The 14,425-nt window shown below is 57.1% G+C and overlaps 8 protein-coding genes across 8 annotated transcripts; 3 read left to right on the top strand and 5 right to left on the bottom strand.

Moving 5' to 3' along the window:
• Positions 1–1,583: 1,583 nt before the first annotated feature.
• Positions 1,584–3,005, top strand: KRP23_10065 (uncharacterized protein; the record flags this gene model as incomplete). The annotated part of the gene is made up of 1 exon (XM_067895701.1): positions 1,584–3,005. One exon carries the CDS (start codon positions 1,584–1,586, stop codon positions 3,003–3,005), a length of 1,422 nt encoding a protein of 473 aa, XP_067741894.1.
• Positions 3,006–3,160: 155 nt separating this feature from the next.
• KRP23_10064 (N-alpha-acetyltransferase 20) lies at positions 3,161–4,128 on the bottom strand (the record flags this gene model as incomplete). Its single annotated transcript, XM_067895700.1, has 6 exons — positions 3,161–3,192; positions 3,283–3,340; positions 3,398–3,423; positions 3,488–3,760; positions 3,876–3,966; positions 4,051–4,128. The coding sequence occupies 6 exons, from the start codon at positions 4,126–4,128 to the stop codon at positions 3,161–3,163; spliced, it is 558 nt and encodes a 185-aa protein (XP_067741893.1).
• Positions 4,129–4,264: 136 nt separating this feature from the next.
• On the top strand, positions 4,265–4,711 carry KRP23_10063 (uncharacterized protein; the record flags this gene model as incomplete). The annotated part of the gene is made up of 1 exon (XM_067895699.1): positions 4,265–4,711. One exon carries the CDS (start codon positions 4,265–4,267, stop codon positions 4,709–4,711), a length of 447 nt encoding a protein of 148 aa, XP_067741892.1.
• Positions 4,712–4,800: 89 nt separating this feature from the next.
• Positions 4,801–5,414, bottom strand: KRP23_10062 (uncharacterized protein; the record flags this gene model as incomplete). The annotated part of the gene is made up of 4 exons (XM_067895698.1): positions 4,801–4,929; positions 5,000–5,143; positions 5,204–5,281; positions 5,367–5,414. 4 exons carry the CDS (start codon positions 5,412–5,414, stop codon positions 4,801–4,803), a joined length of 399 nt encoding a protein of 132 aa, XP_067741891.1.
• Positions 5,415–5,685: 271 nt separating this feature from the next.
• KRP23_10061 (uncharacterized protein) lies at positions 5,686–6,174 on the bottom strand (the record flags this gene model as incomplete). Its single annotated transcript, XM_067895697.1, has 1 exon — positions 5,686–6,174. One exon carries the CDS (start codon positions 6,172–6,174, stop codon positions 5,686–5,688), a length of 489 nt encoding a protein of 162 aa, XP_067741890.1.
• Positions 6,175–6,348: 174 nt separating this feature from the next.
• Positions 6,349–6,891, bottom strand: KRP23_10060 (uncharacterized protein; the record flags this gene model as incomplete). The annotated part of the gene is made up of 1 exon (XM_067895696.1): positions 6,349–6,891. One exon carries the CDS (start codon positions 6,889–6,891, stop codon positions 6,349–6,351), a length of 543 nt encoding a protein of 180 aa, XP_067741889.1.
• Positions 6,892–8,568: 1,677 nt separating this feature from the next.
• On the bottom strand, positions 8,569–10,596 carry KRP23_10059 (uncharacterized protein; the record flags this gene model as incomplete). The annotated part of the gene is made up of 2 exons (XM_067895695.1): positions 8,569–9,267; positions 10,225–10,596. The coding sequence occupies 2 exons, from the start codon at positions 10,594–10,596 to the stop codon at positions 8,569–8,571; spliced, it is 1,071 nt and encodes a 356-aa protein (XP_067741888.1).
• A 1,404-nt stretch (positions 10,597–12,000) lies between these two features.
• On the top strand, positions 12,001–14,091 carry KRP23_10058 (uncharacterized protein; the record flags this gene model as incomplete). The annotated part of the gene is made up of 2 exons (XM_067895694.1): positions 12,001–12,438; positions 13,396–14,091. 2 exons carry the CDS (start codon positions 12,001–12,003, stop codon positions 14,089–14,091), a joined length of 1,134 nt encoding a protein of 377 aa, XP_067741887.1.
• Between the last annotated feature and the right edge of the window lie 334 nt (positions 14,092–14,425).

Genomic DNA, 14,425 nt, shown 5'->3' with positions numbered 1-14,425 from the left:
GTGCGCCTCAAGAAAGATGGCAACTCGGATCGCCGATACAAGGAAAATACGTCGAAGTCAAACAGCAGTAACAGTTCTCGAGAGGCAATTCGACACCAGATATGCGGTTTCGCTCTAACAAGAACGCATGATGGTCACGAGTTCTAGTCCACTCAGAACTTTTCAACAATGTCCATTTCGCTCAACAGAGTATTGTAGTATCCTGCACGTGGACGTGATCCACGAGAGCGTTTTCGATACGAGCTGGAGTTGCCCCCGGAGGTTGTTTTTAATTGCGAGGACACATGCCAACTACATGTGGACTGTAGCTTTCAGTTTCGCAGCAATATTCCCCGATACGATGTCCACGCTCGCCGCTGCCGAGTTGAATCCATCTATATCTCATCAAGGGACTCGGATGAAGGCACTGTACTCTTCACTGAGAATGCGTGCGTCTGGAATTTCTGCACAAAGGGAGGGGTACTCCTAGTGCCAAGAAGCACAGGGAAGATAAAAGGTGTACATGTATTAGCGTCTCAAAAGCGTCGACCGCGTGAGGGAAGCATCTATGTAGATGGATGGCCTTGAGAATACTACTGAGTTTTACATGGCGATACCACGATTGATTTGGCACGTGAAGTCAACTTCCCGCAACGGAAGTGAAATGTAACCCAAGCCCAGCTCGAACCAACACCATGCATAGGCGACGCAGACCACGAAGATAAACACAAGCAAGACCATCGAGCCGTCTGCGGTGGGTAACCTGACCGCATGGAGCGTGCAGCGAGCTCGCCATGTCCGTAAGACGGACTTCCAGTGCTTCTTCACGACTTCCATTGTCACCAACCTTTTGGGCAAAGGCAACCGAATAAGTGTCACCTCCACTCGACTCGAGTCTCGATGGGGCCCGGTCATCCTCGACGTGGCAACGCCGGTCAGTAAGCACGTAGTTTGATGTACCATGTACAGGTAACGTTAGTGTCGTATGTGAAGTCTTCGTGAAAATATGAATTCGATGCGGCCTAATGGTTGCCTGCAAAGCATTTTCATGGCCTGACAAATTCGCCAACGACTGCTGGTTGGGACAAGATGGCTGTCAAGAACGGCCGACAAGATCAGAGTCAGCGGCGGCCATGACAGCCGCGATGGCTCTCTTGTCAACGCTGGTGGCACAAAAGAAACTCCTGTCAAACGTTCATCTATGTCCGTCGTGTGGGATTCCGCGCACCGAACGTCTCCTCGATGCAGTGAATCGCCGTTTTGCCCGCAGCCAAGAGACGACGGCGACAGCCACTTTCAACGATATGGCTCGGGTGGCTCCACAGCGTTTCGACGGCATTAGTTGTCAAACGCCTTATCCTTGGCTTCGCTGTCGGCCATTTGCTCGCCGGTTGTGGCACCGAAACACCCGTGACCGACCGACAGTTGTGGAGTCTCTGAAAACGTGTGGCGGGGTAATCCTGTGCGATGCTGGCCAGCTGGAAGCGCATGGTCAGTTGCCAACTTGGCATGCGGATAGGCGTCGCGATACGACGCTCAACAGTTGGTACAGTTCACCAGGGCGTGCCTCGCCGCTCAGAAAGACAACGGCCTCATTCGCCATCATGTCGGAGACTGTGAAGGTCATCGGCGACGACGACGATGCTTTCACGGGCTTGCGGCCGCCGATGCACCGTCGGCACACGCTCGGCGGGAACTCGTCGCTTGCTTCGGCCTCGGACCATGCGCCGGTGGTGTGGAGAGCGGTGATGCCCACTGGATTTCGGTCCTCGCTCGTGCCGCGCTCCGACGACGGCGACAAACTTCGGTCGACGATCGACGGGTCCATGAGGACCAAGAGGTCGATCAGTGACGCCACCAGCTTCAGCCACCGACCGGGAGATAGATCCGCCTTCGCGCTGCACGACGTCGAGTCCTACAGCGTCCAGCGAGCCAAGGTGATCCGCCGCATCAGCGACGAGCGCTACGCCCGATTCCTCCACTTCTTCAAGACGTATGAGCCCGACATGGCGAGCGAAATTCAGTGCAGGAGCGCCTTCTCTCGGGAGCACTTGAACGCGTGGGTCAACTACATTGTGAGCCCCAAGGTGCTGCGCTGCATCGTCCATATTAACGACTCGCAGCAGGAATTACTAGACCTCCTGATGGTGTCCGCTGCCATTTCAAAGTACGGAGAGAGTGAGTTGATGGCCAAGGACAAGCGGGGCGACTTGAGTGCCCTTCAGAATACAAAACTTCACACTTACGATGAGTACTCGCCTAGTCGCCAGAGAAAAGAGTCTAGCAGTGAAGGTGTCGTGCCAATGGACTTCGTGGTACGAGTCAACGAGCGGTTGGCAGCGGAGAAGCGCGTTGGCGGCGTGGTGCTCAGGGAGATTCTGGCTCACGCTAGCACCATGAAAGTCGCTGCTCAAGAGACCAGCCAGGGTGACCTGAGCAAAGAGGAGCTGCGGCTGAAGCGAGTCGTGCTACGAGTGCAGTCCGAGTGGTTCCAGGACGCGATGCTGAATGCAAAAGGCCGATACCTCTACGACGCCATCCGTCAGATTATTTTCAACGTTAACGACTTGTTGTGGGACGTATCGAAAGACAGGCCCGAGATGAGGCGAGCTAGTGTCCCGATGAACGAACGGCCTGATGCCCCAGTCAAGCAGATCGAGACGAAGACCACTGCCGACCGTAGGGTTCGGAAGAGTTCAAGTCCTCCGCGTCTTGAGGTGGCCACAAGGACAGCGGCCGTGACGGTCGAAGCTCCAATGGTCGCAGCTCCGATCAACAGCCCAGCCAAGGTGGTGTTCACAATCAACAACCGATCCTCGTCGATGCCAGCCGAAGGTGTTCAAGAGAGAGAAAGCACGCGCATCGTCGGCACAGACAAAAGTCGACGAAAGCTGCTCCCGCTAGGATCTGCACCGCGCATCCCACGTCCTCGTGGTCTACCACCTAAGCGACCCCAGCGCAAGGGTAACGACCCCATCGTCCACGCACCCACTGCGTTCGTCATCGAAGCTCCAGAGCAGGAATGAACATATCTGTGTCATATACGTCGCACGTGTGGTTATGGTGTTTGCTGTCGGCAAACTGCAAGTGGCGATGCAAAACCTTCAGGACAACAGTGCTTGAACCTGGGGGATAAAGAGAAGCAGCAAAACAAAATTAATCTATTGCCCTATTTGCGTACTCACGTCGGTGTTTCGTGACTCTCTTCAAGACCTGATAAGGTGATGCACCAACACAGGAAAAGCACGAACGCTGGTATCTCATTTATACGCTATAGCAGAGCAAATTCCGATACCTGCGCACCTGGCTGCGTGACCTCCTGAGCGAAAAACCCCTTCACTCCGAATGGAAATCTCTCGCGCTACAGTTGATCTGGTGTGATCGGATGCGGCAATGGTATGATCGACTTCTTATGCACGTCTCGAGGAAGCGCCTTCCTCATATCTGCATCAATCAACAGACGTCAGTACCCGGTCTTCAGTCAGCCTCCACCACCACAATGCCGTACCAAATGCGTCCTCCCCGTCCTCGGCGCTTGAGTAATATCCAAGCACACGTCTATAAACCGAGTAGCCGAACTTCTCGTACATGCTGATGGCCAGCGAGTTGGAGACGCGCACGAACAGGTCCACGAAGTAGCCGTCATAGAGTTCTACCGACACGTTCTCCAGGTAGTCCATGAGCTTCTTGGCCAGACCGAGGCGGCGGAACTCCGGAGCCACCGTCACCGCCGTCACGTGTCCGTGCCAGTTGGTGCCTTGGCCCTCCGCCTTGCCCATGACTGAAGCAGGTAGAACAAGGTAGGGCAAAGGTAGAACACAGCAATTTAGAGCTTGCTACTGATCAAATGAGGCCGCAATGGGTGCAATCGCAGCGGATTGGAGAGCGTAACGCACTGTAGCCCATGATGGTGTCGTTCGGGTCCTCTTGCACCAGAAAGTAGTCCGGCCACTTGGTCATATACTGCTGGTAGAACGACATGTTGTACTGCTCCACATAAACAGTCATAGCTCCGTCAACACACGTCGTAGAGAGATGAAAAGAGCATGGAGATGTAGTCAAGACACGCACCGTCTCCGTGAGCACGTCCAGATTCACGTTGTTGAAGCGGAACAGGTCGTCGCAGCAGAACTTGCGCGTGGACGTCATGGCGGCTGGGTGATCGCAAATTGCTCTACCAGCAAAAAATGACTTCTGACCAATAGGAACGTCATATCTAATCCGTACCTATACGAATGTATACAGTTCTCTCGTCATGTAACGATGCGTGGCACAGCCGACAATAATGGACGAAGGTGGCGTTCTACGTTATGGATACGCTCTACCTCTTCACGACGGCGTGGAGGTCCGCGACTCTACAATCCCGGGTGCTGGCAAGGGTCTTTTTGCCACGAGGAAACATCCTCAAGGGTCCATTGTCTGCGAGTACACGGGGGTGGTGCTACCCAATCGCGAAGCCTGGAAGCTGCCGGACAAGTCGTTCCTCATGAAGTTGGGCGATGGCAAATACATCGACGCGCTCAATTGTCCGGAGGTTCTGGCACGGTACATCAACGACTGCAGAGGCCACCGCGGGGGCTTCAACGTTCACTTCGACAAGCGGCCGCAGGAGGACAAGGCCCTTGTCGTCGCCATGAGAGACATCCGGTTAGGAGAGGAGATCTTCGTGGACTACGGGCGACTGTACTGGCTGGCATACAACATGGTGCACCCAGACAACCCCGTGCGGTAATGGCAGCAAAGATAATCAAATGATACGTACCAATTGCCAGCAGTGGGTTTTCATCAGTCTCGAATTGGTTGCGAGCTCTGTATTGACGCTTAGTATTCACGGAGAGACGCCGAGATGGCGGCTGCTACGTCTTCTTCACTAGTGCTGCGAGGTTTGGTTGGAGTGGCGTCCTGGTGGCCTGTGCTGCTCATGCTGCTCGACAGCGACAGCTTTGCACTCTGCACGAAGAAAAAAAGAGTTTGTCGTCAGGTTGGTTATTTAGCCACTGCACGTAAAGTTACACGTTACCTGTCGCGCCAGCTCGTCGTCCGAGTCGTCCTTCTCGCTTGCTGCCACCTTTTCCTCTTCCTCGGCCTTGCGCATGGCAGCGATCTCAGCGTCTGCGATCTCCAAGAAGATGCGCTCGCGGCTGAAGTCGTAGTCGAACACGTCCTGGAGTCAAACCATCAGTTAGAACTGCGCTAGGGGGTTAAGTTACGCTAGTGGGCGCACCCTCTGCAGCAGGTTCTCGTTGAGCGAGGGCATCACGAGCGCCGTCGTGAACGTCGAGTTGAGCGTGATGTTCGTGTGCTGCAGCCACAAAAGGAGGCAATCGAGACACAGGTCAGCTGGGAGCTAAGCGTTCAGTTCTGCTGTATTGGCGGCAGGTTGCAACCTTCAGGATGGCCGCCTGCCCGTTGGCGTGCACTGGGGACGACGGCATGAGGATGACACTTGAAGTATTTCTCTGCTTCTTGCTGACTGTCAAAGTTGATTTCTGGGGGCGAAAATACCCGAGATATCGAGTATCCCTGTCGTACTCGATTACGATTGGCATATCAAGGCCTGTAGCATTTAATGTCTATGCGGCAGCGATGAAGGTGCTGCTTCCTGCGTCTCTAGCAGTGCAGACTCTGTCACGTCTTCTCTATCTATGTGTGTAGTCGTCTAGATGTATCCAGCAGCTCCCAGTAGCAAAAGTTCGCAGCTGTAGGTCAGCGCCGCTTGATGCCTTCCAGGTTGAGTTTGTCTGTGCGCTTGCCGCTCTTCCAGGGCCAGCCAGCGCCCACGCGTCCTTTGACGTCCTCCTTGCCATCCTCACCGTCCGACGGCGGGTCCATCCACGTGTCCTGCGTGTTCACAGCCGCCGCCTTCTGCTCGGACGCGGCCCAATCGCCCTTCTTCCAGTCGCGCGCACCATCCGCGCTGCGTTGCTGCGCCACCGCCGTATCCACCAGGTCGCTCACCATCTTAAGCTGATCGCCCGCCAGCCGCAGCAAGAGACTCACGCGGCGCTCGTCCTCCTCGAAGCGGCAGGCGTCGAAGCCCGAGCGGATCTGGCGCCGCACGTCCAGCCGCACGTCGGCGGCCAGCGGCTTCGTCGTGCGCAGGAACTCACGGTACTGGTTCAGCACGGCTGTGCGGTTCAGGAAATACTGCAACGACTTGACCTCGGACCCCAGCGCCCGCCTCGTGACACCCATGGCAGCAGCGTCCTCAACCTCCGGAATAACGGCTAATGAGCTGCTCGAATGTGCAAATTACACACGTATTGTGCGTTTATGAGCTATTATAAAGGCATTACTACTTACTTCGAGCTACATTTACAGGAAACGCAAGTTGAAGCGACGAATGTGCGGTGGTTGTTGCACAGAAGCTCAGGCTGTGATCACGCGGACACCGACGGACGAGACGCGCTCGGCCGAGACCATGTCGGGCTGCGTGATGAACATCATGTTGCACGGCACGTCCATCTTCTTGGACAGCCACTCGATGGTCGCGGGTTTGAACTCGCCCTGCACCGACACGAAGTCGATGCGGATCTTCGGGTACATGCTGTCGAACAGCGCCGCCAAGTTCCGGAACGCCTTGAGCACCGGCGCGTCCGTCTCTTCGTCCGAGAACACGTGCACGATGCGAAGCGTGTGGGTCTGCTCGTTCCGGCGCACGTACGTGATCACCTTGTTGATGATCGTGAGGTCCGGCCGCTTGCAGAAGAAGACGATGGGAGCGCTGCGGATACTCACGATGGCTCGAGCGATGGTTCGGCCACCTCGAGCACCCGTGTGCTCCACCTCGGGCGTGTCACGAGTGCGGAAGTAACTGGTAGCCGTCTGCTTCGCGTACTGCGAAGGCGCCGTCTTCTTCATGAGAGCGAGGATGCAGCGAAGAATCGTGACGCGCTCGAACATGACGAACATGACGAAGGCCACCGCGATGAAATACAGCGCAAAGTACATCAGCACCGACGGATCGCCCAGCAAGTTGGCAAAGATCGCAACCACCACCATCACGAAGCCGAGCACGAGTACAGGCCACGGCGCAGACACATCGCGTGGGATCTCGGACCGCTTGGCCTTCAGCAGCATCGCAGCACTCGCAAAAAGTGCCATCAGACTCAGGAACGAGTACGTGTAGACACCGTTCATGATGGTTGTGTCGGCGTTGAGCACCAGCACAAGGCTGGAAGCCAGCAGGAAGTACGTTCCGATGATGTAGTGGTTCGTGCCTCGCAGCTTGTTCGTCTTGGCCAGAAAGCTCGGCAGGACGCGATCCGTCGAGAGGCGGCGCACCAGACCACAGATACCCACGTACGACGTCAGCACGGAGCCGGAAAGCACAATGAAGGCGTCCACGCTGACCCAGGTGCCAAACCAGCTTCCCATGGACACTTCCGCTGCCTTGGACAGTAGGGCGTCGGCGCTTGCGTAGATACCGTCATCACCTCCAAGCGGAAGCACGGCGAGGATACCGACTCCGAGTGAGACGTTGAAGACGGTGGTCGGGAGCGCAGCGTTGCGTAGAGTTTTCCGAAATACACCGGGGCCTTGTTCCTCCACGTAGTTCGATGACGACTCAAAGCCCGTGATACCGAGCATTGCGGCGCTGTAGCCAAAGAACAGTGCTGTGAATGCGTTGCCACTCAGTGTTGATCCTGCCAAGTTAACGTCAGGGAACTCCGTTTTCATGTTATCGCGAAAAACGTTGGGGTGTTGAATGCCATACACCATGAACGACGTCGCCAGCACACTTAGCAGCATGATGTGGTGAAGGAAGATTGCGAGTGCAACGCGAGAGCTTGAGGTGATACCCATAAATGCGAGAAGTCCGAACACGAAGAAAATGGATATCGTCCAGGGTACAACTGAGATGTTCACTTGGGTGGCCAGGTATTGAACGGCCGATACAGCGGATACGACGCCGGTAGCCACGTACGACACAATGCCCAAACAGGCAGCCACAGCCGCCACGCGCTTCGAGGTTGTGTTGAGTAGAGCGTTGTAGGTGCCGCCGTTCATGGGGATAACGGTGATCACCTCGATGTACATGAGCTTGAATAGTTGTACGACAATGGACACCATGAGGAGCGGGACAGGAGTGAGTTTTCCAGCTCGGGTGGCGACGTTGGACGTGGAGTACAGTACACTGCCCAGGAAATCGTTGCCAATGATGGCAGTGGCAGGCCACTCGGGTAGCAATGCGTGGGGGTGGTCTATCTGGATGCACGCGATGTCTGCCTCAGGTATTCGCACGTGAGAGGAGCCAAGGCTGGGAATCGGCCACCCTGGGCTGTCTAACGGACTCTCCACCACTTCTATCTCAATCGTTCGACGCCTCACGCTTGCTGCGGCCATGCTGGTCTTCGACAGCGAACGTTGGACGTGGCAGCACGCAAAAGTAAAAATGAGACGAGTACCGTTCAACTCAACTCACCCACATTTTTTGACCTGAAAATCCAGAGTGAAACCCACTTCGATGTTGGTTGACCCAGTCACAACGACGACAAGAGCACACAAACAACAAACGTTTGCACTTCAATGAACTCATATTCGACTTCCTCCTTATTCCATGAGGTTTGCAACTCCTCCAAGCAAAAGCTATGCTGTGATCACGCGGACACCGACGGACGAGACGCGCTCGGCCGAGACCATGTCGGGCTGCGTGATGAACATCATGTTGCACGGCACGTCCATCGTACGGGACAGCCACTCGATGGTCGCGGGTTTGAACTCGCCCTGTACCGACACGAAGTCGATGCGGATCTTCGGGTACATGCTGTCGAACAGCACCGCCAAGTTCCGGAACGCCTTGAGCACCGGTGCGTCCGTCTCTTCGTCCGAGAACACGTGCACGATGCGAAGCGTGTGGGTCTGCTCGTTGCGGCGCACGTACGTGATCACCTTGTTGATGATCGTGAGGTCCGGCCGCTTGCAGAAGAAGACGATGGGAGCGCTGCGGATACTCACGATGGCTCGAGCGATGGTTCGGCCACCTCGAGCACCCGTGTGCTCCACCTCGGGCGTGTCACGAGTGCGGAAGTAATTGGTAGCCGTCTGCTTCGCGTACTGCGAAGGTGCCGTCTTCTTCATGAGAGCGAGGATGCAGCGAAGAATCGTGACGCGCTCGAACATGACGAACATGACGAAGGCCACCGCGATGAAATACAGCGCAAAGTACATCAGCACCGACGGATCGCCCAGCAAGTTGGCAAAGATCGCAACCACCACCATCACGAAGCCGAGCACGAGTACAGGCCACGGCGCAGACACGTCGCGTGGGATCTCGGACCGCTTGGCCTTCAGCAGCATCGCAGCACTCGCAAAAAGTGCCATCAGACTCAGGAACGAGTACGTGTAGACACCGTTCATGATGGTTGTGTCGGCGTTGAGCACCAGCACAAGGCTGGAAGCCAGCAGGAAGTACGTTCCGATGATGTAGTGGTTCGTGCCTCGCAGCTTGTTCGTCTTGGCCAGAAAGCTCGGCAGGACGCGATCCGTCGAGAGGCGGCGCACCAGACCACAGATACCCACGTACGACGTCAGCACGGAGCCGGAAAGCACAATGAAGGCGTCCACGCTGACCCAGGTGCCAAACCAGCTTCCCATGGACACTTCCGCTGCCTTGGACAGTAGGGCGTCGGCGCTTGCGTAGATACCGTCATCACCTCCAAGCGGAAGCACGGCGAGGATACCGACTCCGAGTGAGACGTTGAAGACGGAAGACAAAGCCCACATATTGCGTAGGGTCTTTCGGAAGACACCGGGGCCTTGTTCCTCCACGTAGTTCGATGACGACTCAAAGCCCGTGACACCGAGCATGGCAGATCCGAAGCCAAAGAAGACTGCAGTGAACGCATTGCCAGTCAACATGGTCCCGGCAAAGTCCACCTCAGGGAATTCCGTGTTCATGTTGTCACGGATAATGTGCGGGTTTTTGATGGCATACACAGCGCATGACACCACAAGCACGCTCAACACAACGATGTGGTGAAGGAAAATGGCGAGCGCCACACGGGAGTTTTCCGCAATGCCGACAAGTGCCAGCAGCGCAAACGCGAACAACAGTGCAATGGTGCAAAGCACGATGGGAATGTCGATTTGGGTGTCGAGGTAGTGTACTCCTGACGTGGCCGACACGACGCCCGTGGCCACGTACGACAAGATACTCAAGCACGCAGCAACGGCAGCCGCGCGCTTGGACGTGGTGTTGAGTAGAGCGTTGTAGGTGCCGCCGTTCATGGGGATGGCAGTCACCACTTCCTCGTAGATGAAGCGGAAAAAGTAGAGCACGGTAGCAACCATGAGGAGCGAGACCGGCATGAGCTTGCCCGCCTTGGCGACCACCGACGAAGCGGCGTACAGCACGCTCCCCAAGATGTCGTTGCCGCTGATGGACGTGGCTGGCCACTCCGTCAGCAGCTTGCGCGGTTGGTCCAACTGGTGTTGGATGTCCGCCAGTTCGGCATCGGGCACGTGCACGTGCTGTGAGGTGCCGGAGCGTGGGAACTGCCAGGTTGGGCCCCGCGCCGCGCCTTCCTCCACTTCAACCTCGATCTTGCGACGGCGCACGTTGAGCCCGCTGGCCAGGATCGGAACCGGGGAGGCGACTTCGAGGTAGCTGTCCATGGCTTTCACGTAGGCTTGGCTTGACTTGACTTGGGATTGACTCGGTGAAATGAGGAATAGAACAGAACTGAGAACTGCGTTTTCCGATTGCTCACTAGACTACAAGGGCGTGGGTGCTCTGCTTTACTATCAGCGCCCACTACGGGAGCAGTGGTGGGGCTCGGTACTATCGCCGAATCCGCCGCGCCACCCCCTCTCCAGGCTAGGTGACATCCTGCTGGGGCAGCTCGTTTCGGATACCAGCGACTCGGATGGAAAGGAGCGCGTCGGCCCTCCCGTGGGCGAAAGGGGGTCGGTCGCTCCTCTGAGAACGACCCGAAGACCGGCAGGCAAAGCCGAAGGAAACGTTCCAACAGTTGTCAAGCGGTTGTCACTCCGTCCACTCTAAAATTCATGCGGGAAAACTTGACAGAGAGCAGTGGAGCGAAGGGAAGAGTCTTCAGAATGCATTCACTGAAAAGGCAGATGCGGCAGAGAGCCAATCTTAGTCGAATTTCTACGTGTACCATGTACCATCCCCGCCGGAACCAAATCTGCCGGCAATATTTCGTGCACGGGCTGTGCTGGCCGATAACAAACGCCGGGGTAACGCGGCGACCAAGCACCCACACACTACGGCTGTCGGAGTGCATCTACCGGTACACGTAGCCCAGTTGTCGAAGCCTATCCGGGATCCACTTTTGAAAGCCCCACAGAGCTGGTGACACTGGAACGCGACCTGGATAGTGCGGCCGCGTGGAAGGCGAGTGGCACTGCGAGTCCTGGTCGGCAATTGCTCGGTCCGCATCGATTGCTGGACGCTGCAATCACTTTGGCTCGCGAGTCGGCACTGGATTTTAACATGTGACGAGGCATCGCGCTGCCCTTTTTCGGCGCCGGGTGTCAAGTGAGATTGGGCGAACCCATGTCGTCCGCTGGTTTCCTAGCGTCTGGCGGGAGGAGTGACTCGCCTGGCAAACATTCTCGCACCTTGCTGCGGCGGGCGGGGCGACGTCCACACCCCATCCGGAAGCCGAGCATGCCCGCATCCGGACGGAAGCAACTGCCGCAGTCTTCTCGAGCGTCTGCATTGTGCGGTGCCAATGAGTTGGTCTGTCAAAGCCCTGAGGAATTGCTGGGGCAGAGAAGGCGAGTGCCGTCCAGGTGGCGAGCAGGACGGATGGCACGAGCCGCAGTCTCGTTCAAACTGTTAAACCGCCCGCCTCAAAGCCTGCAAAATGATCCCGTGACTCGGCCCAAGTATACATTTACACCCGACAGCCTGTCCCCTGCTACAGTATTGAAGTGGCTCGGACAAGTTTAAGCGCGCTCCAGTAAGCGAAGCGCACCCGCTTCAGCGGTTGCCATTCCGCTTTTCGCCGCGTCCGAGTCAAGTGCGTCCGTCAAGTCCCCAGTCCAAGTCCAATGGTCTCGAGCGCAGGAGAAGGCGGAAGCATCCCGGGCAGCCTCCAGGTGCCGGCCACGGCCTACATGGAGCTGGCCTCGCCGCGGGTGCCCAGCTCCGGCACGAGCTCCCGGGCCGTGAACCTGCGGCGTCGCAAGATCGAGATCGAGATCGTGGAGGGCGCCCCCAAGGGCCCCACGTGGCAGTTCCCCGGCTCGGGCTCGTCCCAGCATGTGCAGGTGCCGCAGGGGGAGCTGGACGAGATCCAGACGGAGCTCGAGCAGCCTCGGAAGCTGCTAGGCCACCTGCCGGCCACCGCTATTTGCGGCAACGACATCCTGTCCAGCGTCCTCTACTCGGCGTCGTCCGTGGCTGCTAAGGCCGGCAAACTCATGCCGGTCCCGCTGCTGCTCGTGTCGTGTGTGCTCTTCTTCTTCCGCTTCATCTACGAGGAAGTGGTGACTGCCATCCCCATGAACGGCGGCACCTACAACGCACTGCTCAACACCACGTCCAAGCGCACGGCTGCAGTGGCCGCCTGTCTGAGTATCTTGTCGTACGTGGCCACGGGCGTTGTGTCGGCCACGTCGGGGGTGCGCTACCTCAACATTCAGATCAGCATCCCCATCGTCGGCTCGACCATTGTCCTGCTCGGAGCCTTTGCGGTTCTGGCCTTCGTGGGCATCGCCGAGAGCTCGCGCGTGGCCGTCTTCATCTTCCTGCACCACATCGTCGTCCTCGTGATCCTCTTCGTGTCGTGTGTCGTGTACGGCATCCAACACCCAGACGTCTTCCAGGACAACATGCACGTCGGCTTCCCCGAGGTGGACTTTGCCGGTTCCATGTTGGACGGTAACGTCTTCACGGCCATTTTCTTCGGCTTTGGCGCGTCCATGCTGGGTATCACGGGCTTCGAGTCGTCGTCCAACTACGTGGAGGAGCAGGCCCCTGGTGTCTTCCGCAAGACGCTTCGCAACATGTGGGCACTCGTGACCTTCTTCAACGTGGGTCTTGGCGTTGGCATTCTCGCGGTGCTGCCGCTGGAGGGCGAAGGTGGCATCTACGACAGCTCGGAAGCTTTGTTGGCCAACGTTGGACGCGAGTCCATTGGAAGCTGGTTCGAGTCGTGGATCTGTGTTGACGCCTTCGTCGTGCTCTGCGGTGCTGTTCTGACCTCGTATGTCGGCATCTGCGGTCTCGTGCGCCGTCTTTCCACGGACCGAGTCCTGCCAGCATTCCTTGCGAAGACCAACGAGCTGCGCGGCACCAACCACTACATCATCGGTCTCTACTTCCTGCTGTCGTCAAGCCTCGTGCTCATCCTGAACGCTGATGCCACTACAGTCAACGGTGTCTACACGTACGCGTTCCTCGGACTCATGGCAATGTTCTCGTGCGCATGCATGCTGCTCAAGGGCAAGCGGTCGGAGATCCCGCGCGACATCCACGCCCCGTGGGCTGCTGTTGTGATCGGCTTCATCCTCGTCGTGGTTGCCATTTTCGCCAACTTGCTTGGTGACCCGTCGGTTCTCATGTACTTCGCAATCTACTTCATCGTGGTGATGTCTGCGATGTTCGTCATGTTCGAGCGCGTCACGATCCTGCGCTTCTCATTGATTCTGCTGAAGAAGATGGCGCCCTCCCGCTACGGCAAGGCTGCTGCAGTCGGCCTCACACCGAACAGCTCGTCTGAAATGGAGCACACGGGCGCTCGTGGCGGACGGACGATCGCCCGCACCATCGTCAGCATTCGCGACGCACCCATCGTCTTCTTCTGCAAGGTCCCGGACCTCACCATTATCAACAAGGCCATCATCTACGTGCGCCGTAACGAGCAGACCCACACGCTGCGCATCGTGCACGTGTTCGCGGACGAGGAGGCGGACGCGCCCGTGCTGGCTTCGTTCCGCGAGATGGCGACGCTGTTCGACAGCATGTACCCGAAGATCCGCGTGGACTTCGTGTCGGTGCACGGCGAGTTCGGTCCTGCGATGATCGAGTGGCTGTCCCGTACGATGAACGTGCCGCGCAACATGATGTTCATCACGCAACCCGACCTCATCTCGGCCGAGCGTGTGTCGACGGCCGGCGTGCGCGTAATCACTGCATGATCGATGTAGCGACTATGAGTTAGCTTGTGAATACAGTCAAGATTTTCTTATGCGAAGCTTACCTTCGTGGTTGTGATAGAGGCACTTACAACTAATGTACTGCAGAGGATACTACCGATGCATGGATCCGGTCCCTTCCGCCGTTGATCAGTGCCTACAAGGGAGGTGAATCACCTCTGGTGGTAAACAAACAGCAGTGCGCAAAGCTCCGCATGTACCCGGTGAGGCGGGCGAAGCCATCTGTAATCAGGTGGTGGAACTCAAAACTTTTGAAAAGTATCCAAAAGCTGGGACGAGCAGCTTCGAGAACGCCAAGTTCCTTCGGCGGTCAGTT

The sequence above is a fragment of the Phytophthora ramorum genome (genome assembly GCF_020800215.1).
Source record: "Phytophthora ramorum isolate Pr-102 chromosome Unknown Phyram_PR-102_s0009, whole genome shotgun sequence".
Classification (NCBI taxonomy): Eukaryota; Oomycota; class Peronosporomycetes; order Peronosporales; family Peronosporaceae; genus Phytophthora; species Phytophthora ramorum.
The sequence above is the reverse complement of the archived record's forward strand: the minus strand, read 5'-3'. Positions and strand labels throughout refer to the sequence as shown.